The sequence below is a fragment of the Callorhinchus milii genome, unplaced genomic scaffold (genome assembly GCF_018977255.1).
Source record: "Callorhinchus milii isolate IMCB2004 unplaced genomic scaffold, IMCB_Cmil_1.0 Scaffold8, whole genome shotgun sequence".
Classification (NCBI taxonomy): domain Eukaryota; kingdom Metazoa; phylum Chordata; class Chondrichthyes; order Chimaeriformes; family Callorhinchidae; genus Callorhinchus; species Callorhinchus milii.
Window position 1 is genome coordinate 18,892,202 of NW_024704749.1, and position 24,216 is coordinate 18,916,417.

Here is a 24,216-nt window from a genome sequence, read left to right on the forward strand (position 1 = left end):
GTTGTATTTAGAAGTGCCGTCCTTTGGAACAAGATATTAAACCAGGGTCCCGCCTGCCTGTTCATGTGGACATTAAAGATCCCATGGCATTATTCGAAAAGAGAAGGGAATTTCTTCCAGTGGCCTGGATAACAATCCCCCAAATAAAATTGGTCATTGCATGCGTGCAAATTGGCTGTAGCCATTCTAAACCAGGAATTCCCAAACTTGCTCAAGGCCCATTAGTCATTAGCCATCCTGACTGAGGACCCCTCCATCGTTCACACATTTTAGCATTGTTGTTCCAAAAGGCAACTGGTGATTCAGTGGTTTCGAACATTGCTTCCCAACGTAGGGGGCCACAAGATGGTTTGGGGGAGGGACAATATAGCACTGTTGCCACCTTCTCAATACTCTCTGTGCTGCCTTCTGCCTCTCATTTCACCTCTCTTCTCATCGCTCTCTGCCGCTGCCTCTCACAAAGTTGTACATGACTTGAAGCAGCGCAGAGAGGGACAGGAGGAGAGTTAGAGTGGAAGGTATGAACAATGTAATCAAAGATGTTTTAAAATGTAATGTGTCAGCCTAGACTGAGTTTGGAGTCCAGACGTGGGGTTTGAACCTATAATCTTCAGACTAAGCGACGAGATTGCTACCAACCGATCCAGGCTTACACCTCACATCAGCCTCACCCATACCCTGCTCGATGCTATGAATATACAAACCAGATTGTAGGCCAATTGAAGTGTAGGTATTCAAAGCCAAATGTTGAATAAAAAGGCAAAGTTGAGGCAATAAAAACTAAAACACATTTATTGGAGATGAGCATGATGCATTTCTTTTTTTGAGCAAAAATCCTTTATATCGTATTTAAGGTCTCTCAGAAAATAATAAATGGTTAGGCCTGTGGTCATCATGACCCAGGTTCATTGCAAAGTCGCATCGTTGGAAGCAAGGTCACCAATACATCCAAGGACTGGCTGAAGAGCAAAGAGATCAAATTACAAGGCAGTGGTAACCACTGGTGTACTAGCGGTTAAACCAAAGGCACTTGACGTTACAGAGCGCGCAGCACTTTAAAAAAATCAGTCAGATTCTGAAGGTAGATTCAAAATGAGAAGTACAGCAGGCAAGGCAACACCTTAAACAGAACACAACTGAAAAAAAATCAAAAGACAAATGACAAACAAGCACTGTGTTTCAAGCTGCAGACCCTACCATTTAGTGTGATTGAAATTACAGCATCTGATAATTATTGATTCCAGAGCAAAATGCAATCTGCGTCACAGGAACATGAAGGCGTTGGGATTTTGGACAGGCTGCTCTCAGAGGCTGACAGGCTGCCCTGCAAATGCCCTTAAACTAAACCTGTAAGTGAGAAGGAGTTTCGAGTGCGAGCGAGCAGCGATTGGGGTCCAAGCAGGGAAGATGGGACTGAAGCTGGTTGTGCTAAGGGGTCAGTAAGACCTCTTGCTTGTAGCAATGCTCAAGTGTTGGTCCCACTGACCTTCACCCCTCTTATAAATCCTGGGGACTGATCGGTGAGAGCAAATGATTGAGCATTGCTGGAAGCAAAAATTGCAATATCCTGAAACACAAACTCGATTTTCTCATTCATCAGAGCAGTAAACAATCCGTCAGTTAACAAGATGTCAGTTAATGGGGCAATATCCGATCTGATAAATGTGCTGGCTTTTCCACTGATGTATGGAATAAACAGTTCTGCCGTTCTTCATTAAATACTCTTATTTTAAAAATACCTCGAGGGCACAGGTGACATCTCGTGGTGGGAATGTCGTACTGCAACTCCGCATTTTAGTCCCAGATGCACTAGACTGATGACTACCGATCTGATCAAAGTCAAGAGCTTCAGGACACTCACTATGACAAACCATGATCCATATATTATTTCCTTAGGACATACTAATATGACTGTTAAGGACTGTACGACACTCACGTGGACAGGATTGAGTATAAAATCCAAGTTAGTGGCCCATCAAATCAATCACCAACAGTTTTGCACAGAATACAGTACTCATAGCTGCCTCGCTTCCCTTCCAGAAGACAATACAATATGATCCAACCAGTACTGTCTGATATTGCGCAACCTCCAGGAAAAGCCAACAGTTTCATGTCAAAATACTGAATGAAACGATATGCTCAGTGCTTTTACCCTGCAAGTTACTACTGCCACTGAGCTAGACAGTTACAAGACTCACAATGTCACTAGTGTTCACAGAGCTCATCAATCCAAGGGATCAACTGCTCTGAATGGAGTGCTCTCATCTGTTAGTTCTGGGAAATGGGAAAACGTTGCTCTCTTACTCCAACGTACTGGGGAGGAGAAACGTTCGAAATTCTTTAAAGAGAGGTTAACAGGCTCCATGGCTCCTTTGGTGACATGGGAGACAGGGTATGGTGGTGGGGAAGGAGTGGGGGGGCGGATCTGCCCCCTGTAAAATCAGGAGAGTCTCGGGGTTCAGAACTCGGTCTGTTCTGAGTTAACTGATCTCAGGTGGAGTGCAAGTAGGGGTGCTAGAAGTGGAATCAGCGTCCTCACACCAGGGGAGTGAAACAAGGAAAATCTCCAGAATTCCTGATCCTGGCCACTACTGCCCAGTGTTCCTCGCAAAGTGTGTATGTCGTCAACAAGTGGGTGAAGGACCAGGTTCAGTTACAACAGACACTGCAGTCAGAGCTTACTCAATACTCATTATCTCGGCTCCCAAACAATGGCTACGCAGACAAAGTACCAGATGAGTGGCTGCATCCTCAGGACTCACAAAATAATCTAAGAGTGGGGGTGGGGGGGGAGGGGTGTCACCTCAGACAGGAGGTGTTAAGATAACCGTATAACCTCAAACATGTCTTGTGCAAATGGTGACGGGGCCTGTATTCGCCAAATACAGTATATAATTATCAATGCACTAGATAAGTTTTTTTTGAAGCTTAGAACCTACTACTCGTTTTCCCACCCTAGTCAGGGTTACTGCAACTAAAAACCGACTGATCTTTTGCATTTAATAATCCTCGCAGATTCATTTAAAAAAACACATTTCAAAGGACTAGTGTCTTAATTCCCATCGTTGCAAACTCCTCTACAACTTGTTTTTACCTGCATTGCTCCGGTGCAGGTTAGAGTGTTCAACAGTAGAGTATCCACACTCTTCAAATGTATTTTACTGGCTAAAGCAGCAGAAGGTAATCCTACAGAATGCACCAGATAACAGCACCCATCTGAGTGGGACACAGCACTGTCTACAATCAAACAAGACGATACATAATTTACAATGAATTACAATTTCACCAGCACAGCTACAGAATGTTGGATGATTATCATCAGGGAATAAATATATCTTGAACTCTGGTGTTCTGGGGGAGGGGGGGAAAGAAATGCATACATACACACACTTTAAGATGTAAAAAAACGTTTGATGCTAACTATTTTAAAAAAAAGTTAGGATCACAGTTTGCCTGGAATGGTCGGAACCAATAGATCTTGCCACCCTTTAGATGTCTGGATGGATCCCTTTAGGGAGAGAGTGCGCATTGCATTCCAACAGATATCTCTGGAATTTCCACGAGTAGATGGGTTGCATGGCACTCAGGTTGGTTTGGATACTCCTTAAGCAAGGTGATAAGTTCACACCCAGCTGACCAAGAAAAAGATTTCTGCCAATTTATCTGTAGCCACAGGATTAGTTAAATAGTGGAAACAGACATTGAGAGAGTGAGAAAAAAAATCTCACCACCTACTTGCTCGCACTGCTCACTTCAAAAAGGCAATAGCAGCCCAAGATCACTTCATGGCATTTCTAACAGCAAGGTGAGCAGTGCTGATCCCTTTAACTTGATAAGAAGGCATCATTCTGGGTTTAGATATGTTTTTTGGTGAACCGGAATTGTGATCAGACTGTGGGCATCAATAGCCAAACCAGAGGATCTGACATTTTTATTTGGTGAGGCGGGGCCGGGGGGGGGGGGCGGGAAGTCGGGGTAACTATATCCATATAACGCTGCTGCAATACCAGAATTTTCTGGGAGCGACAGTGGGAATGATCACTTACACGCAGCTCCAGGTAAAGCAACCGCCCACCGTTTGAAGAGCCTCGTCTGTACTTGGGACTCCAAAGCAGACGCTCAAAGAACCTTGGCTGGCCTGAGGTAGAGAACCAGGCAGTGGCCAACTGCTAAATGCAGGACTGAAGGCATGAGGTAAAGTGATGTCTGATTGTGGATCCTTCAAACTGGAGTCTGAACAGAAATAAATCGAGTAAAAGTGAAAGAAAGAGAGAGAGAGAGAAACTCTTATTTTAAGTGTTGTGTTTTTTTTTGAACTGGCTCGACACTGCAAATTATGGTGCTGGGAGTGTGATCCATTACAATTGGTGATTAAGTGGCATTACAATTGGTGAGGGGTTAGGCCAGATGCTAATGGCAGTGTTCTGTGATATCTACCACCACTGCTTTTTTCCAGCTGAAGACGAAATATCCAGCCCCCGCGCCCAGCGCCACAGCGATGCAAAGGTAGCCATTGTACGTCATGAAGACCAACATCAGGAAGTAGCTGATGACAACTTGTAGGATGTGGAGCATGGTCTGGATGATGTGAGGCACGCTGAGCATCTGTTGGCTGCAACCATAGACAGACATTACAATCGACAACTTGCATTTACATAGCACCTTTCACCCAGCGCAATGTCTTGGGAGTGCTTAAAAATGGCGCTAAGCCGGAGGGGAGAGGTGTTGTGACCATAAGCACCGTCGAGGAGAAGGGTGGAGTAAGGCAGAGGGATTAGGGGAAGAGAGTTGGTGGTGGAGTGGAGGGGTCGAGGGACAAGTAGGAGGCCAGAAGCAGCCAAGCGGAGGCAGTGGGCAGTAGGGTGGGGAGAAAGCAGGTCAGAAAGGTAGGGAGGTGACAAGGCATGCCACCAACAACTTGCATTTATAATAATGCCCCTCACAGTTGACTCTTGCTCACCCAACAGTTTTGTGCGTTTCCATCAGCATTGTCCCATTTGGTCCAGGAACGGGCATAGAGTTGTAGCGAACGTTAACCTGTGATTTTCGGAGCAAGCATTCTCGGCCAATCTTCAGTCCCTCATAAAGCATTGCGAGCAGGAATATGACCACGCAAGCGGCGACCATCCCTGCAAGGCAGAAAGGACAGAGAAGGGAAGGTATGATTCAGCTGTGGAGCCATCAGTCATTAAACACACTTCGGAAAAAACCCTTATGTCATTGTGATCCGAATTGTGTGCAGCACTCGAGGTGGGATTGGACGATATATCTTCCCAATGCAAACAACCCTATATAAATGTCAATTGAATTGTATAAGACCTCCAATTAAAGGGCTCCCCAAATTTTTCAACGCCTTTCTTAATAAACTCACTCACATGAAGTTCTGTATAAGATTATAAACTTACACAAGTGTCAGCAAACGACAAAAGGGTGCAAATTGGAGGTACAACAAATTGTGGTTCGGGGCCAAAGACTGTTGAGTAAAGGGGGCGGGGCGTGTGGGAGTGGAGAGAGGGCGGCTGAGAGATTACTGCTTCAATTCCATTACTTGGCACAGTCTGAGTATTAATCGTAAGGCTCTCCAGGTCAGTGAGTTTAGTCGGGAAGGCGCTGAACAATTCCGAAAGCCCTTTAATTGGAGGTTTTAAACCATACCTTGGATGGAATTCAAACCATAAAATCCTGGTTTGTAGTATGCCCGTCAGTCGCACTCACCTCCAACAGAATTGATCACCAGCCCAGGAAACAGCAGCTCTACGTTCTTGTGGCCGAAGTAGAACGTCATTTGCTGTTGAGAAACAAATGGCAGAGTGAGCTCCAGACAGTGGACACCAGGCTAAGTCTGTTAATATTGACCTGCCTTTCCTCTCCAAGTTGCAGGAACAAGTCGTCACCTCCCAGCTTCGCTCTCCCCACTCCCTCGCCAACCTTCTCACTTTCAAATCTTTCCATGGTCTCGCCTCCCCCTCCCTGCCTTCAAAATCTGCCTTAATAACCTATCTTTCGACCCGCTTTTGGCTATGTTCCACCCACACCCCCCCACCCACTCTTCCCCCTTCAGCTCGAGCTCCCAGACCAGCTGTGTAAAGCACTTTGAGAGCTACTCATGACTTGACAGGCATTTCATAAACGCAACTTGTTGATTCAAGCCCTACATCAGGAACTCTGAGCTCAAAGTCTAGGCTGACTCTAATACAGTGCGAGTGGTGCACCGCATTATCAGAAGCATTGTCTCGGGTGAGACATTAAACCTTAGATAAATGTTTTTACTATTGAAAAGAAGGGAGTTTCACCCAGTGTCCTGGGCAACAAACCCCATCCCGGATAAATTGGTCAAACACTATTGGCTATTTGTGGGACAATGTTGTGTGCAAATTTCCACAATAACAAGCTTTCAGAGCCACCTTGAGAATGTAGGTAATAATAGTAAATACTCTTATTATAATAAAGCATTTGAAAAAAAGGGGCATAACAAACCACATTGACTGCCATGATTCATATCCTCTATTTACCTAGTAGGTGCCATAAACCACACATCATTCCAAACCTTACAAACTTGGCAATGGCGTGTCACCTTCTACAGAATCTGGTTCAAGTCCTTACCATCATCATCATCATGCCCCCGTGCCCGCCTGACCCGTTGGCTGTCTGGTGGGGTGTGTCGGTGGGCATCGCCATGTTGTGGTGATTGTGGTGGTCGTGCATTGACATGTTCATTGCGCCAGTGGTGAAGTTGAACCCAGGACTCTCCGTGAAAACCTGGAAACATAGAGCAATGGAATTAATAATAAGTAATAATAGCGCTTCCAACGTTAAAATGGCTCAAAGCGCTGCACAGGTTATCGCTTTCAAGTACAGAGACAATGAAGATGAGGCAGCCAATATCCACACACCAGAAACAGCCACATACCAATTTTAACTTGAAGGATTGTTGGCCACGACACTGGGAGAAACTCCCTTCTCTTTTCAAATAGTGTCATGGATTGTTTAATGCCAGCCTAAACAAATAGATGGGACTATTTCTTCCAGTGTCTTGGGCATCAATTTTTCTCTTAAAATTGGGATATGGCTCTTTCTGGCACACTGCTGTGTGAAAATTGTCAAGTTAAACATCTAGTTTAACCAGCTTGACATGATCCCAATGTGCCAGTTTGCTGTCAAGTGCCAAGCTCGCATTAACTATCCATCAAATGCTGCGAGTCAGAGACAGGAAACTGACTTTGGGATAAGGAGAAATAAACATTTGCTACATTAACAAGAAATATTTAAAAAATAATTGTTAAAATCCAATTTAAGTTTCAGCCTGAGGTAGGAACGTCTCAATCCACGACTATTTGTGGGAAACTGCTGCGCGCAATTGGCTGCCGCATTTCGCCCACAAAATATACAGTCAATTCACTTTACAGTACATTCTGTGAAGCGCTGCCAAGACATCTCAAAGACATGATAAGACACTATATCAAATGCAAGGATTATTATTATTATTACTACTTGTAACCACAGCCTCAATGAGTAATAAGGGTACTCCAATTTAACAGAAGCAGCCCTAGAAGCTTAAACCACTTCACAATCTCTTCAATATCTAACATGCATTCTACATTTCATTCCCTTTCTCACAATGAAACACATACCTCAAATTCAAACAAACAAGTAGATTCAGTCCAGCTACTTATGGACTCACAAATGTCACTGATCGTCTAGGCAGAGGCTTCAGCACAGTGCGAGGGGAGCACTGCTTTGTTAGATCTTCCAACCTTCAGACAAGATGTTAAACCTCTGGTTTGTCTGTTCATGTGGATGTTAAAGATGCACCACACTATTCACCGGATAAATTGGGCTACAAAACAATCATTCGACTTCCTAGTACTGTATGTCCTGCGAAGTTCTTTGAGACATGTAAGGTGCTATAATTATTATTTAGAGTAAATAATTTCATACCTGCTTGTGGGTCTTGCTATGTGCAAACTTGGCTCTTGTTCACCTACAATTAATAACCATACTTAGTTGGCTTACAATTAGTAACCATCTTCCATCCTTCAGATGAGACGTTAAACCAAGGTTGTTGGTTCTGCACTTTGAGATGTTCGAAACCTATAGCCACAATTATCATGTCATCACTTCCCGTTTTGAAATCAATGCAGAGGACAAGGTAACTATTGTTTGTGAGATATTCTAGAGAGACTAATCCCACAACTCACCTCGTCTCACTGACTATTAAACTCCACTGCAAGATCCCAGCCACCTGCCAGTGTGACTTTGTGGTCCTGTTACTGTACGAATTAAACCCTCAATCAGATTCCAGTTTTAAGATTCATATCCTCCTAATGCGCTTAAATTGGCATTGATCGAATACCAAGCCAGTGTGGCATTCATTCAGCAGGGTAGGTTCTGCCTCAGGCACAGGTCTGACGTGCCTGACATTTAAACTTAAATCGTGTTTGGAGTTATCAGCACAAAATGAGGCAGGCTGCAGGCGTGATCTGTGCGGGCTGCGGAGACAGCAATGCACACGAAGGGGGCTGTGGCAGACGCTAATCCGCAATCAATGCTATTACTGGGCAAACAACATGTCGTCTCTTGGCAACGAATCACTAAAGTAGATTACAGGAACAAACTAATTTGAACTGTTAGATTCCAGCAATACATTGGCTGACCAAAAACTGTCATCCGCTAAACTCACACAAAGAAGTTCAACAGGTGTAAACTTAGACTTGTATTCAATTTCACCCCCCACCCCCACAACCCCCCCACCCCCAATCTGACAGCCTGGCTCAGTTTGTAGCACGCTCACCTCTGGGTCAGAAGATTGTGGGTTAAAGTCTCACGTCAGAACGTTGAGCTCATAGTCGAGGCTAAAATTTCAATTTTAGCTTTTAGGTTTTCTACATTTAACATATGTCAATAATGTCAATACATATACCTCTTTGAAGGTCCCTTCTGTCATTCCTTGTAGCTCATCCTTCTTCCCTGGGGATCAGCCCAGTTTCAAACAGCTTACCACCAGAAGATCCTTTAAATCATATCTTCCAAAATCTGTATCATACACTATATGCCCCCCCCTCAAAGTGCAGTGTGTTTATATTCTGATTTCAGGCACTTGCTGCTGCTTTGGTCTCATGACATTAGCTACACCTCGTGATCTCCTGGTGTCTAATGTTTTCATCATTTAATCCAGCTATCTGTACATGCCCTGGGGTAGGGTTGGGGGGGGGGGGTGTACAGATAGATGGATTAAATGAATGAATGCCTGCTCTCACTGATCACGAGCAGGAAATTGAGAATAGGTCTCGAAAACCAACAGTAACACACAAATCTGCATTGTTAACCCATTCCAAAAGAAAAGGGAGTTTCTCCCCATGTCCTGGCCAACAATTTCCCAAGTAAAATTGGTCATTAACTTCATAGCTGCTTGTGGGATATTGCTATGCTACATTTGCCAACAAAGTACACAGTCACAGCACTTCACAGTAAATTCAGTGAAACGGCTTGAGATGCATCTCCTCCTGCTCTGCGCACACGCACGCACCCCTTTACACTTATACAGCACTTGTCACGTAGGAAAGCATCTCAAATGCACATTGTTGAGGCAGAGTGGAAACCTGAGCTGGGTAGAGAATAATAAACTTACATTTGATATAGCACCTTTCACGTCAGGAGGACGACCCCAAAGTGCTTCACAGGATATATTGTAAACTGCAAACGTGTGTTGTATGACGTGCAGTTGGGAAGGAGGTGGTGAAAGACTCAATTAAAGAGAGAGTTTTTTTTTAAGATTGGTGTTGAAAGCAAAGATGGAAGGGAATGAAGCAGAGGAATTTCAGAAGAGCTACCACGAGCAGGGGGCGGTAAGCTCGCCAGCGGAGTGAAGGAAGCAGAGACGTGAAGCAGTCTAGTGTTGGCGGAGCGAGGAGAGCAGGTGGGGGAGTAGGACGACAACAACAACCACAAGTGATCGCAGAGATAGTTTCAACTGTTTCGCCCACAAAATATACAGTCAGTTCACTTTACAATATATTCCGTGAAGCGCTTTGAGACGACTCGAAGACGTGATAAGGTGCTACATCAAATGCAAGATTATCATTTATTATTAATATAGGGATGGGGCAAGACCATGGACCCTAAGTTTGTTCCACTGCAACATCGGCTGCTAGTGGACCCTTGAGCTAATGGAGCCTTGCGCAGGAGAGAACGTGGGCTGGAAACAAGCTCTAATTCGTTAACTGCAGCCTGGGGCAGCTTTTCTCATTGGGCCCGGAATCAAATTTGCAGTTGGGAACTGCAGAAGGAAAACGAAATTTAATCTTTAAAACAGCAAATAATCTAATTACAAAAACTTGTGAAGGATCTTGTGAGGATCAGCTCTGCTCTGACCATCTGACAACCTGACAGGCATTTGTACCATGTGCCTCTTTTCCCATCCTCCATGTTAACGGTCATTACTCAGACGATACGAGGGCAAATTCAATTCGAGAGACTTACTGCCATTCTAGTTTTCTTTCGCGCAGGCACTGACAGTGATTCCCGATCAATGTTTGATAGCTTTGGGGAGGGGGGGGGAAGAGAGGAAGAGGAAAGAGTGTAGATAAAACTATCTTAAATAGTACCCCAAGGCCATATGCAGCATTTTAAAGGTAGCTCAAGAATGTTCTGGTTTGCCTGAAGCTGAACGTTAAACAAAGAAGTTAACTTCCACTGAGGCAGCAATTTCATGCAGACATGGTAAACAGTCCCATTGGTAAATACTGAGAGGAAAAAGATAACAGCAAAGAGATAACTGCTTTCTCGCATTTGGGTTCCTTTGCAAGAAGCAACAGAAAGCACACAGTACCAGACAGTAAATTTAGCAATAATTCCTGAGCTTGCCATGTTTAACCATGTCTCTCACTCGCCCCTTCCCACGGATTGCAGCAAGTCCGCTTCCAAAAAAAGTTACATTTCACAAAAGGAATTAATCAGCAATTGCTACTTGCATAATCTCCTCGGGGATCAATCCTTGGCCCTTAGCCTGTTTAGTGCAGGGCCACTGAGGGTGTAAAAGGCAAGATTGGAACAGACACCAGGAAGTATTTTTTCCCCCCCGCAAAGGCTGGAACAGGTGAAGCAGGAAGGTGCTGGAGAGGATAACGAGGTTGGAGTTTTGCGTATTTTATTTTTTCTGTCACGGATGTGGTTTTTCGTGAGGAAAGTGAAATACATTTTCATACTCATAAATATATTTGTTAAAAAAAAGTGGTAGAGAGGGCAGGGCTTTGGACTCATTGACAGCAGCAAGATTATATTTGTATAGCGCCTTTCAGGTCGGGAGGACATCGCAAGGCGCTGGACGGTGTACAACATTTCAGACCCGAGCTGGGTCGGGGGGGAAGGGAGGGGAGGGGGGGTGACCGATGGCATGGTCGAAGAAGAGGGTCTTGAGGCCGGACTTGAAGGAGGCTAAGGAGGGGGCGAGGCGGAGTGATTGGGGGATGGAATTCCAGAGGTTGGGGGCGAAGTAGCTGAAGGCTCTCCCGCCAATGGTGGTCCTGGAGTTGAAGGTGGAGGCAGAAAGATAGAGTTGGGTGTCATCCGCGTGTACATGTGGAAGTTGACCCCATGTCTGCGGATGACGTCACCAAGGGGGGGGGGGAAAGTATGTAGAGATTAAAGAGGAGAGGGCCAAGGACAGAGCCCTGGGGGACGCCAGACGTGAGAGTGCGGGGGCTGGAGGAGAAACCGTTAGAGGCAACAAAGTGGCCACAAAGTATTCAAATCACAGTGCTGAAACCTTCACATATTCATTGGAAATTTCTATCTGTCTGGAATGGTCTCAGCAATTCCATGGGAAATTTCTGAGACCATTCCAGACAAATAGAAATTTCCCAGTGCCTGGAATAGAATGCGCATCCTAGGAGAGGCGGTCTGTGAGGATGGAGTGGTCGACGGTGTCGAAGGCGGCAGAGAGGTCGAGGAGGACAAGAAGGCAGAAGAGGGAGCCCTGATCACAGATGTTCTGAATGTCATTAGTGACTTTGACCGGGGCGGTTTCCGTGCTACGGGCAGCGCGGAAGCCGGATTTAACGCCCTGATGCTGGAACAGGAATCCTACGAATGCTTGATAATTATTAATAAAATAGTAAAAATAATCCTTACATTCGATGCAGTGTTTTTCACATCGGGAAAACATCTCAAAATAAAACCGTTCGTTCGCTCCATGGCTGTTTTTGTAGGACTATGCCGTGTGCAACTGGCTGCCCACAAAATACACAGTCAAACCAATTTACAGTATATCCTGTGAACTGCTTTACGATGTTGCAATGATACGATGCAATGATGATTATTATTATCACTGTGGATAAAATCAGTGGGTGAGTACTCGTGCCAGCTCTCTGTACACTAAGCTCCAACGGGCCTTCTGGCCTCTGAGAGTGGCGGGGAGGCAAGATGATCTCCCTGTTGTGAAACAGCTTAAACTGAGAATCTGCCGTGTGTCGCCCTCCATCTACATTTCCGAAGAAGTGATGGCAACGAAAGCTGCATTCGGAGACGTTTACATCGAATTTGAGACGACCGAGAATGTGACCAAAGACCCCAATCCTGAAACTCTGTGTCACACGTTAAAGCACCGAGTTGAGTGCGCAAACTCATGTCAGTGGCACACATCAACCCGACTGGTTCAAAGTCCATTCCCTATCTGTTCGTGGAAACGGTATCAAAATATCTGTCATTATAGGCACCGATTCCAATTAATATTCAGTAATTACTGGGACATGTCAGGGTGACCGTTCACACTCCCATTTATTGCTATGATTATTTTGAGGCAATGAGTAAAGTCCTCCCTCACACAGCCTTTTCTTTTCTGCGATGATTTCCTCACTGATTAATCAGTCTCAGCCTTATCTGAATTCCAAGCCTCTATCTCTACACCCTGAACTGTTTAACTGTTGTAACTAACTGAGAGGGGGGGGAGTTACATTTTAGAGGCATTTAAATCACTTTAACATTTAATCAGAGGTCTCTAGTTCCCTTACACAGGCTCAAAACAGAACAGCTGACAATAAGGTGAATTTGCACTCCGATCACCAGCCACAAAAAACACTCAAATGGTGGGCAAGGCTTATTCCGACCCTCGATGTTTCGATAGACCCACGGCATCTGCTCTCTGCAGACCTCCACCCCCCACTGCACTCCGACAAAATCCACACCCCCTCCCACAGACCCCATCCAAACTACCACTCCCCACCCGCCACCCACCCACCTCTAGCAATCCAACAGACCTCCAGACCTATGCATCAACAGATCGCACCCCCAGATAGGCTCTCTCACCTAAAGCCCTCTGACAGATCCCTCAATCCACAACAGCTGTGTGCAATTGGCTACCGCATTTCCCCCGCAAAATATTCACTTTACAAATTTCAGCTCACGATCTAGGCTGACACTCCAGTGCAATCTTGCTCATCAGACTTTAATCTGAGGTCCTGTCTGCCTGCGCTTCAGGTGGATGGTAAAGGTATGGTGACATAATCAAATAAGAAGAAAGGTTCTTTCTCCCAGTGTCGTGGGCAACAATCCTCTGATTGTTTATTGGACCTTGTGTTGTGCAAACCCAGATGCCAGAGTTCCTCCAATGAAAATGTTTTAATACTCATAGTACATTACCATTCTATACTTTCATTCTTTCCCCTCAAACACACACTGAACTTAATTCACGACATCTCTGCCCATTCCCCTATCCGCTCTAGATTCTTCCAGGTTTCTTCATCCTTTCTTTAGAGTCACACAAGTCATTTCATTAGATAAAAGGTAGAACCCAGCCCACACCCTGAGATATGCCAACGTTGCTTCTCAAATGCATATTTAACAAGTATTATTTAATAGGATCCCCAATATAAGCCGACACACTTACAACTTCCTAATCACCGAGAAGCCATCAACATCGCGCTCTGATAAATTAGCCGTTCATCACATTCAGTGGAGTGCTTCTACCACATAAGCCATGCACCTCTCTTGCTCTCTCTCACACACACACACACACACATACAATTTAGTCTTTCTCCAAAGATTAGCTTAGTTTCCCCAATTCTCCTCCCAGATTCTAAACCCACAACTCTGCAAAATTTCACTGCTGCCCTGCAATTGCAATATTTCTTTGAAACCATACTCACTGTTGTGGCAGCATTCATAGTTCCGCGCTGCTGAATGCCCAGTTAACAACTGAATGGCTTCAGGAGTTCAGAATCCACTTAAATATCATGTCAAATCTGCTGACGCAGTTATATACGGTTAATGTTTACTAAAGGCACGTAAACAGGACCAGTCCATGCTGATAACTCTCCTGTTTCAACACCTCACTGCACATCGTGATAACACCAGCAGAAATGTTATATTACCACTCCAGTGGCTTAGGTTCAGTGCGGCTTTGAAACATGCACACCGGGATGTCCTATGAGTTGATGCCCAGTCTGTGCTTACTTAGTTAAAATAATCTTTGTATTATCATTTTGTTGAGATGTCTCAAAGCGCTTCACAGGATATATTATAAAGTTAATTGACTGTATAGTGCTTTGGGACGTCCTCCTGACGTGAAAGGCGCTCTACAAATGTAATTTTGTTGTTGTTGTATATTTTGTGGGCGAAACAAGGCAGCTAATTGTGCACAGCAGCGTCCCACAAATAGTTGTGGATTGAGTGACCAAATTACTATTATAAGAAAAACAACTGGCATTTATAACCCACAAAATCGTGGCTACCACAGTACACTCTTACATCCCTCATTTCTTTTTTAAAAAATCTAGCAAGCCAGCCAGTTGGTCATTTGAGCACTTTGCTACTTTGAGCACTGCAGTGAATCCTACAAAAGGCCACAAAGTGAATATGTATCCTCTAATCAGTGTTGAGCTGTTTCTTAAACGAGTCAGACATCATGGCTTCCACCACTTTTCTTGTTAAACCCAATCCAGTCATTACGTACTCTCTAGGTAAGAGAAACGCGACGTGGTGTCTGTCCTGAAACTGCTTTTGCAAACTTGATTCTGAAGCCGCTGCCTGAAGGTATTGTTCTGGGTTTACTTTCTTCGGTCCATTTAGCTCTCCTTTCAAAGAGCTTTAGCCCTTAGTTGTCAAATAGATCTTTTATCGTAATTTATATAGGGGCAATAGAAAGTTTCCAGCACTGCGTGTTCTCACCTTTTGGATCTGGTTCAAATCCAACCCAGTTAAAAGGTATACTGTACAGTTCTCCTTTCTGATGGTGAAGGATTGGCAGAGTTCAAAGTCGAAGTTTAATGCTGACAATCGAAGGTTAGGTCAGACCGCGGCCTGTGGACTTCATGAAGCATGCGTGCCAAAAGGTTCTTGCTCCAATATTGTCGATCGGCTGTACTATAGGGTCCAGGCTCCACCCTGCCTGTCCCCCTCCCATAAGACCATTTCAAGCCACCCTGCCCAATGCCGTTTGACAGATGATCAGAGGAAAAGGGGAGACCATCTTCGAGCTAAAAGCATCAAAACAAGGTACCAGTGCAGTCAAAACAAACTCAATTTTCTATTTAAATTTGGTATGACAGGATCCAAAAGTAGACCAGTCAGCAAGGACAAAGGATTCATTTCTCTTATTATTTTGTTTTTTGCACAGAAGGAGTTCAGTCAGCTCACAGCCCGAAACTGATGATTTGAAGAAATAATGGCAGTTTGGGGAACGGGAAACCCATAGTATCAGTTTAGAGGATGAGTTTCTTTCTCTTCTGCCCTCGTTCGACCATATGGGTGACCAGCTGAGCCGAGTCCTGTAGCGTAGTGGTTAGCGAGCTCGCCACGCTAGTGAGTCCTCTCACTGGCTCACAAAAAAAGTCACAAAATATACAGTCAATCAACTTTACAGTATATTCTGTCAAGCGCTTTGAGGCGTGTCAACAACGTGATAAGGCTCTATATCAAATGCAAGGATTATTATGATTATTAGTATTTTTATTCGCTGTCCACAGAAGCTCACGTTTCTAGCAGGTCACGGAAAAGTAATGAGAAGTGGGAAACCATGGCTGACGGTGCCACTCGCCTTCTCCAGACCTGGCAAGTTTCTTGACTCTTCCCTCTCCCATGCAGGATCTGCCATCAACACTCCTTTCTTCTCGGCCCGATGGTTAGGCCAAAATTAGTGACACCATAATTATCTTTAATTAAAGTCTCTCTCTCGAGCCCAGAAATATCTCATTCTAAGGAAGACCATAGCAACCAGGGGAGACCGGAGAATTCATGGCATGCAGCCAGTATTAGTCTGAAGTGTAGATATTGCCTGATAGTGACTATCAGAGCAGACCTCATAATTTCAAGAGTTTATTAGATTAGAGAACGGTCAAACTCAGCAGAAGCCTCTTCAATGTAACTAAAATTGTTTGGAAAGAATTCTGAACCACTTTGCCACCACTGCGCTGAAGAGAAATTATAAAGGGCATTTTTAACATCATTTAAAATGATTATAAAAGTATAGTTTAAGATCCACTGCTCTTTTAAAAAAACTTTGCTGTGTAGGGCGGAATCAGATGGTGGGCACGTGTACAAACCACCATCACGTCAGCAGGAGACAACATCAGCCAGGCCTCTGAATCAGGATCCTCCAAAAGAAAGAATCACCCTCTACTGCTCTTATACGCCTCCCGACACACAATTACCTTATAAAACCTTACATATCAGTTCAATCTCCGGTTAAACATCCACCCCACAACCGGAAGGAGTGAGAGTCATTATAAAAGTGTTAAATCTATATTTCAGACAAAAATTGACCATACTCTGATGAATTTTCAAGCCCAAAACATCTGCANTTTTTTAAAACGAAAATTGTCTTAATAGACTGTCAAGTTAATTGTGTCTCGGTTTTCTGTGGCTTACTTACTGCGCGTGGTTTTGCTTCAAGACTCAAAGAAATGCTATCGTTTAAACTGTATTAAAATCTTAATTTGGTTAAAGAGATTCTGGTGGGGAAGGGAAAGAGGGGGAGGCGGCGAAAGGGGAGATAAACTATGGAAAAAAAGGGTAATTAAAGTCAGCACCAACTCATTAGCGGGACACAAAGAGCTTCTTGCTTTCCATAAACAGAGCTATGAAAGGGTCAACCCGGAGGAAATCTTTAGTTTGCCGTACCACCTAAATCTATGCCAGATCGGAGTTCTTAAATTCTCAGAGAAAATCATTTTTATTTTAAATTTGCAGCCAAAGCAAAGACTAATTTGGTCCTGCCGCATTAAACGCCTTGACCAGTAAACGGTTCGGGCCTTAAAATGAAACACGGAATTGTTTTATAATCTGTTTGCTGTTTAAGCTGAAGATGCATGAGCAATGCCAAGTACAGTGCTGAAGGTACGTGATAGCATGTCACTGCAGTACTGTGGGGCCAGATAGTCTCATTCTATCATGGCTCCAGTTAGTTAACTCAATTTCCATGTGCTCCAAGCATTAGAAAAAAAATTAACAGAGCTTCTCAGTAGGATTTTTCTAATACAAACTAATGCAACTGTAGGAAATGACTTGAAAATGCAATGAGGCACTACAACATTCAATAATATGGAGATGCTGTAAAAAGATCTTTCGCTTTGCTTCAAATCCTCATTTTTAATCTCCTCCTCACCCAATCTGCCAAGTCAAGATACTGAGCTTTCCACGTGTAATAAAAGGCCTCAGATACCTTGCCCAATATATGACCCTGGACCATGAACTTTGCTCAACCATTTTACGCAGTTATCCTCACTCAAAGTGTCATACGTCTATGTATGAAAATCGGAAAATAAGTCCCACACAGCTTGGTATAGGAACCAAAGTACTCAGATCCCCAAGGTCGCAAGTTCTATTCCCAGGCTGTGCTAGGACTGCAGTAAAGGAAGCAATAGTCAGTACCATCATTCCTGTCCTTGGGTGAAGAGGACGGAATCAGTCTATTCCCTATTGCTGACCAGCGATTCACGCTGGAAGAAGACAGGATCAGGCTTAGATGAGATGCTCTTCTTTGCTGACATTCATTGTCTGAACCCACGCGTGAAAAATAGCAACTTGCCTAAGCTACCGAGGTGGGGGGGGCAACTACCTGCATCAGTGGAACTGGACCCCAAGGTCTTCAAGGAGGAAAAGTATAAAGCAAAATAAAACCATACAGACCGACAAGAGACAAACCTGGCCACGTCAGGAAGGTGAAGCCCGAAGGGTCTTCAGATACACGTGTAGAATCTCACTGTGATTTCATACTCACTGTGAATCTCACTCCTGATTCAGACTGAGCGAAAGACAGTCAGTGAAGTCAGATAAAACTTCTGAACAAAAGGCCTGACTGTTCAGTGCTTGCCTGAGTGATGGGCAGATTTATTTCACCAATCAAACGGGCCCATTACACGACTGGGTGAGGTTGTGGCCGATTCTATTTGCACAGTTAGGTCAGCATGCAACATTCAATTAAAGTCCACCAGACAAAATCAAACAAGGAATCAGCCATAACTAGGAAGTAAAGAAACTCTTAGTTCTATTCGCACTTGCATTTACTTGTGCGTGAAAAAGTCTCAAAGCACTTCAAAATAATTACAGTTAAATGTAGTGATCGTGGTCCCATGAGCAGAGGGGAATGGCCAATACAATAGAAAATCTTTTCTCTTTCCAAACTGTGTTACGAGTTCCCTAAAGTCGATCTGAACAGGCACCAGGGCCTTGCTTACTCTGCCCACGCCCTTTGGAACTCATCCCACAGTCTCTTGCCTCCTTCAAAACCCTCCTCTTTGACCTCACCTTTGGTCACCCTCCTAACCCCACCCTCCCTGCCCTCCACCCCTCCTGATCTCAAGCCTCAGCTTGGGTCAAAGCACCTTGGGACGTCTTCCTGACATGAATGGCGCTATACAAAAGGTAATTTATTGTTAATATTCATCCGAAGGACGGCACCTTCAACAATGCATCGCTCCTCCAGCCCTTCACTGGAGGGTACATAGACTGAGCTCACAGTCCCTGACAAGGGAAACTGCAACCTTCTGACTCAGAGGTGAGGATGCTACTAACAGAGCTGGGTTGTCTTGCGAAAATAACTCAATACTTTAAGAAAACACCTCGTCCATTTCTAAGAAAAGGTTTAAGAGCTCTCTGGCAAGTCTTGGTATAAATGGGCACTTAACATTGAATCACCTCAGATCAGTTGACATTTTATCCATTTGTACTAGATTCAAACTAAAGCGCTGTAGGTGAAAGAACAGTGTGCAAACGCATTGCAATTCCAAATCCCAGTATCGTCTAAGGAAGAAATTACAATCTGTTATAAATCTATGAGGAGGAGGAACAGGAGGCTGGAGCCAGCCGAGCAGAGGGTGGTGGAGTCTGGAAGAAGCAGGTTGGAGAGGTAGAAAGGATCTTGAAGTTGATCCATTCTGTGACAGGGAGCCAGCATTGCATAAACTTAATCCCATACCGAGACCATACTTCAGGTATTCTCCTTATGACTTCCCCGCTCACATGAATAGTTCTATAGGTGTTCCTTTATGTTTGATCCTGACAAGTGTTATCACAGGGGAACTATTGCCACCTGATGTTAGTTCACACTATGTAATTTTACAATTAAATCATGGGGGGGGAGGCAATTGTCAGCCTGGCTCAATTGCTTTACACCTCCTCTCTGAGTCAGAAGGTTGTGAATTCAAGCCACACTTTGGGACTTTGACGCTCTAAAGCAATGCTGAGGGAGCGCTGCATTGTTGGAGGTGCAGTCCTTCGGAAGAGACATTAAACCGAGGTTGCATCAGCCTGTTCACGTTGATGCTAAAGTGTCCACGGCGAGATTCGAAAACAGAAGGGAGTTTCTCCTGATGTCCTGGGCAACAATCCTCTGGATAAAATTAGACATTCACTTCATGGCTGTTTGTGGAACACTGCTGTGCACAAATTGGCTGCTGCATTCACATACAAGTGAATGTTTATGTGACTAATTATATTGACTCCCTGTAACTTAAAAGTAAGGTCTTAGCTGGATAAGCAGCAGGAAAGCTTGCCAGACAACGCTTTCAATGTTAAGCTCTCACCAGTTCTGGTCAGGCTCCACTGGCTCCCCATCGCCGAACAGATCGGCTTCAAGATCCTCACACTCGTGTTCAAATCCATTCACTCCCCGGCACCTCTCCGACCTCCTCACTCCCCAATCCACCACCCAGCGCCTCCGCTCGACTGGCACCAACCTCCTGCTCGTTCCTCACACCTTCCACCCCACCATCGGAGGTCGTGCTTTCAGCCACTACGCCCCAAAACTCTGGAACACTCCCTCAATCCCACTGCCTTGCCCCCTTTCTCCCAAGTCCCGCCTGAAAACTTTTCTCTTCAACCGTGCTTATAGCCTCCTTCCCCCTCCCTGGAGTCAGCCTCTGCCACTGTTAAGCGCCCTGAGCCGCCACCCTGTGTGGGGGGTGCTATATAAGTGCAAGTTGTTGTTGTAAACTTTATAGTAAAAAGTGTTTCGAAATGTTTCAACTATGATTATATGGCACCTTTTACCATAAGAACTTTTTCTGATAATGTTTGCACTGCAGTCAGCTCAGCAGGGCAGAGGGAATGAAAATATGAGACAACATTTTGTAGAACAGATGTAGTACATTAAGTACATTCTACAATGAGTAAAGAATATACATTTGCGAGGAAGTAATTAAATCAGAGGTTTAGCTGACACCAAATTGCAAGAGTGAGTTTCAAAAAGATCGAACATCCAGCAAATGAACGCTGATTTTAGAACACAGCCCTTTTTTTTGGTTGGCCAGGTGTGACACATGCGGAAACCATGCTTAAGAGTATCCAAACCAGACAGAGTTCCACATATGCCACCTATACACGGAAGTTCCAGAGGTATTTACTGGAAAGAAATGCGGACTCTCTCCCTGGAGGAATGCATCCTGCTTACCTAATTCTGGAGATTATTAGGCTCAGGTTGGCAAGAACCAAGACTTAAGAGACCATAGGACCGCCTTACACGGTAGCGCTTTGGTTTGCAGGGTTAATGGGAGCTGAGTGGGAAGAGGCCCTAACCCCAATCTATCCTTCCAAGTGCTGACAATGAGCTGGGCTAGCCATGTTGTCATCAGCCAAACACGTCACCTTGGTGTCAGTCAAGCTGCAAAGAGACCCTACTTACCTCCCCCTCAAAAAGGATAGTCACTAACTGGTCAACAGCCGTAAAATTATCAGACGTCCATTACTCCGTATTTTTCATGCTGTTTTAGTTTGCTTCCATCAGTGTTAAATTCCTCCACAGCAGCACCGCCAACCACTCTGCATATCGGCACTTGCATTGTGGACGCAGCTGCAGTGTAGTAGATTGGCAAGGTCAGAGTTTGAACTTACCATGAAGCTGTTTTGATTGTGTACAAGTATAGAAGGAGTTTGTGAGCTAGTCTGAAGGAGTGAGCCTCCTAAGCGCACAATAATATTACCAGAGAGAAGAGCAGCAACAATGGCAAACAGAGACTTTAAAGGTAGGGTGGCCATACATCCCCGGATGAGATATTGTGTCCCTGTCCTGTCTTGAGTTTAGCAACAAACGTATAACAACAACTTGCATTTATATAGCACCCTTCCCGCAGTGTTTCGGAGCCCTTGACATTGCCGGAGCCCGAAGCGAGCCAGGGGTGGGGGAGAGAAGAGGTGACCGTAAGCACGGTCAAAGAGGAAGGTCTTCAGTGGTGATGTAAAAGAGGGGGAAGTAGGGGGGCAAGATGGAAGGATTGAACACATTAACCGGGAACACAAAAAAAATCTGAAACGGATACACGTATCAGAGACAGAAATACAGCCATTAATCCAACAAGCTTCTCCAGTATTGTGACAAGTTCCAATTTTTTTCAAAATATACGTGCGGCCCCAGATTTGGTTTACAAAATATGGGGACCCCAAAGTGTGCGTCGGGGGGTAACTGCTGGAGTCTATCCAGCTTAAAAAAAAAGAAACACACAGCTTGACATTGAAAGCTTTCCTGCTGCTGAGTGGAGTCCAGGTGGGGTCCTGTAGCTCAGGGGTTAGAGTAAGTTTCCTTACTTCCACACAGAGCCTTATAATAATCCCTCCAAAAACAATAATAAATTGGTCATTTTCAATCCACGACTGTTTGTGGGACATTGCTGTGCGCAATTGGCTGCCGCGTTCGCCCACAAATATACAGTCAATTCACTTTACAGTGTGTTCTGTGAAGCGCTTCGGGACGTCCTCCCGACGTGAAAAGCGCGATATCAAATGCAAGGATTATTATTATTATTATCCTGCTTAATTTTAAGTCACAGGAGCGAGTATAATAATCAGCATTATTATTTCACATCACATTAATATAACAACAACAACACTATACTATATAATAATGCCGCACGCACTCACTCCCTGACCAAATTTGCTGTGTCTGGAGTTCAGGCACAAACTGAGCCATTACAATAAAATAGTAAAACACACAACTGTGCACTCACCAGAGACAGAAACACACTGTACATCCAATATATATATATACACACAATAATGTATAAATATACACAAATATATAAATAAGAATGTCCTGAAAGTGTGGGGGGGAGGGGGTGTAGGGGGAGGGAGGGGGTGTGGGGGGGGGGGGGGGGGGGGTGTGTGTGGGGGGGGGGGGGGTGTCTGTGGGGGGGTGTCTGTGGGGGGGAGGGGGGGGGGGGGGGGGGTGTCTGTGGGGGGGAGGGGGGTGTCTGTGGGGGGAGGGGGGGTGTCTGTGGGGGGAGGGGGGGTGTCTGTGGGGGGAGGGGGTGTCTGTGGGGGGGGGGGGGGGGGTGTCTGTGGGGGGAGGGGGGTGTGGGGTGGGAGGGGGTGTCTGTGGGGGGAGGGGGGGTGTCTGTGGGGGGGGGAGGGGGGGTGTGGGGGGGGGGTGTCTGTGGGGGGGAGGGTGGGGGGGGGAGGGTGAGACAGTAGAACGAGATGCTCTCAATGACCCTGAGAGCGAACGAAAAAAGTGCCCTCAGTGAAGGGGAGACTGGAGGCCTCGGCCGTCCCTCCCCGACCCACTCCTCACCGTGCGGTCCCGGCTTTCTCTCGCCCTCAAGGACTACCGCTTTGCCCAACCGTCCAGAAGCAGCTGCTGGTTCCACGTCCTCCAGACCTCCCTGCCCCCCGCCCCCCTCCCGCCGCTCTGAGGGGCAGGGTTTGGCCGGCGCTTCCGAATACGTTCGTAGCCCAAATCACAAAAAAAACCCGCGCAGCCTTCCCGCCTACATCTCCCGGCAGCCCCCGCGCAGCACGTGCCGCTCCCGGGCGGGGCACCGCGCTCGCTGACGTCAGCGGGAGGCGAAAGGCCACGCGCCGCCGGCCGAAAGGGGGCGGGGCCACCTGCTGGTTGGTTGGTTGGTTGGTTGGTTGGGGGGGTGTGCGTGTGAGTGTGTGAGGGGGCGGGGTTTGGGGCGTCACGTGGTCTTTCGGTTTCATTCACACAAAATGATGGTGGCCCGTGGCTGATGGTAATGGTCGTAGTAACAATCCTGGCATTTGATACAGCGCTTTTCACGTCTTCTCGACGTCTCAAAGCGCTTCGCAGAATAGGCTGTCAAGCGATTTGACTGTACATTTGTGGGCGAAACGCGGCAGCCGATCGCGCGCGGCACCGAGCGTTCCCCACAAACAGCCGGGTCATTCAAAATGACCCATTTATTATGGTTTTGTTTTTTTGGAGGGACTATTCCTCGTCGGGAGGGCGTCCATCCCAAAGCGCTTCACAAGTTTCCTGGGTGCAAGTGCGATGGCTGCGTGTGCTTTACTGCGTGGCGGCCAATTTGCGCACAGCAATGGCCCGCCAACAGCCAGGGAGCGAGTGACCAATTTTATTTTGGGGGAATGTCAGGCCAGGACACCGGGAGAAACTCCCTTCTCTTTTCAGATCGTGCCGCGGGATCTTTAAAGTCGACAGGAACAGGCAACCAGGGCCTTAGTTTGTCTAATCCAAAGGACAGTATCTCTGGCCACCTGGCACTCCTCCCAAGCACATTGAGCCTAGATCTGTCACAAAACAACCTACAGCTGCTTAAAGGTATCACCTTGACTTGCCTCTGGAATACAATCTCATAGTATAGTCGAGGGATACTGCGTTGTGCGGTGCTGGAGTTGTTCTTTCAGTGAGACTGAAACTAAGGTTGGAGTGAGTGCTATTGATCTTATCTTCGAAAGCCTTCTTGAAACCTACATCTTCATCTGTACCTTTGATTCCCATCTGTTGAATATTCATTGTATTTGCCAAGAGTTTCG

At 45.6% G+C, this 24,216-nt stretch overlaps 1 protein-coding gene across 2 annotated transcripts; it reads right to left on the bottom strand.

Moving 5' to 3' along the window:
• Positions 1 to 774: 774 nt before the first annotated feature.
• Positions 775 to 23,204, bottom strand: slc31a1 (solute carrier family 31 member 1). 2 transcript variants are annotated; one of them, XM_007900185.2, is made up of 5 exons: positions 22,994 to 23,204; positions 6,604 to 6,759; positions 5,716 to 5,788; positions 4,961 to 5,129; positions 775 to 4,612 (listed from the first exon to the last, which is right to left on the bottom strand). In XM_007900185.2, exons 2-5 carry the CDS (start codon positions 6,715 to 6,717, stop codon positions 4,411 to 4,413), a joined length of 558 nt encoding a protein of 185 aa, XP_007898376.1. In that variant the 5' UTR covers positions 6,718 to 6,759; positions 22,994 to 23,204; the 3' UTR covers positions 775 to 4,410. The 2 variants fall into 2 exon arrangements, with proteins under 2 accessions (XP_007898376.1, XP_007898375.1); XM_007900184.2 differs by lacking the exon at positions 22,994 to 23,204 and adding an exon at positions 14,142 to 14,179.
• Positions 23,205 to 24,216: the final 1,012 nt, after the last annotated feature.

What these genes read in the sequence shown, in the direction of transcription:
- slc31a1 (XM_007900184.2), bottom strand. An exon ending in GGGGCATGATGATGATGATG is followed by an intron (nt 5,789 to 6,603) that starts GTAAGGACTTGA and finishes GTTTCTCAACAG; the next exon opens with CAAATGACGTTCTACTTCGG. An exon ending in GGTGATCAATTCTGTTGGAG is followed by an intron (nt 5,130 to 5,715) that starts GTGAGTGCGACT and finishes TCTGCCTTGCAG; the next exon opens with GGATGGTCGCCGCTTGCGTG.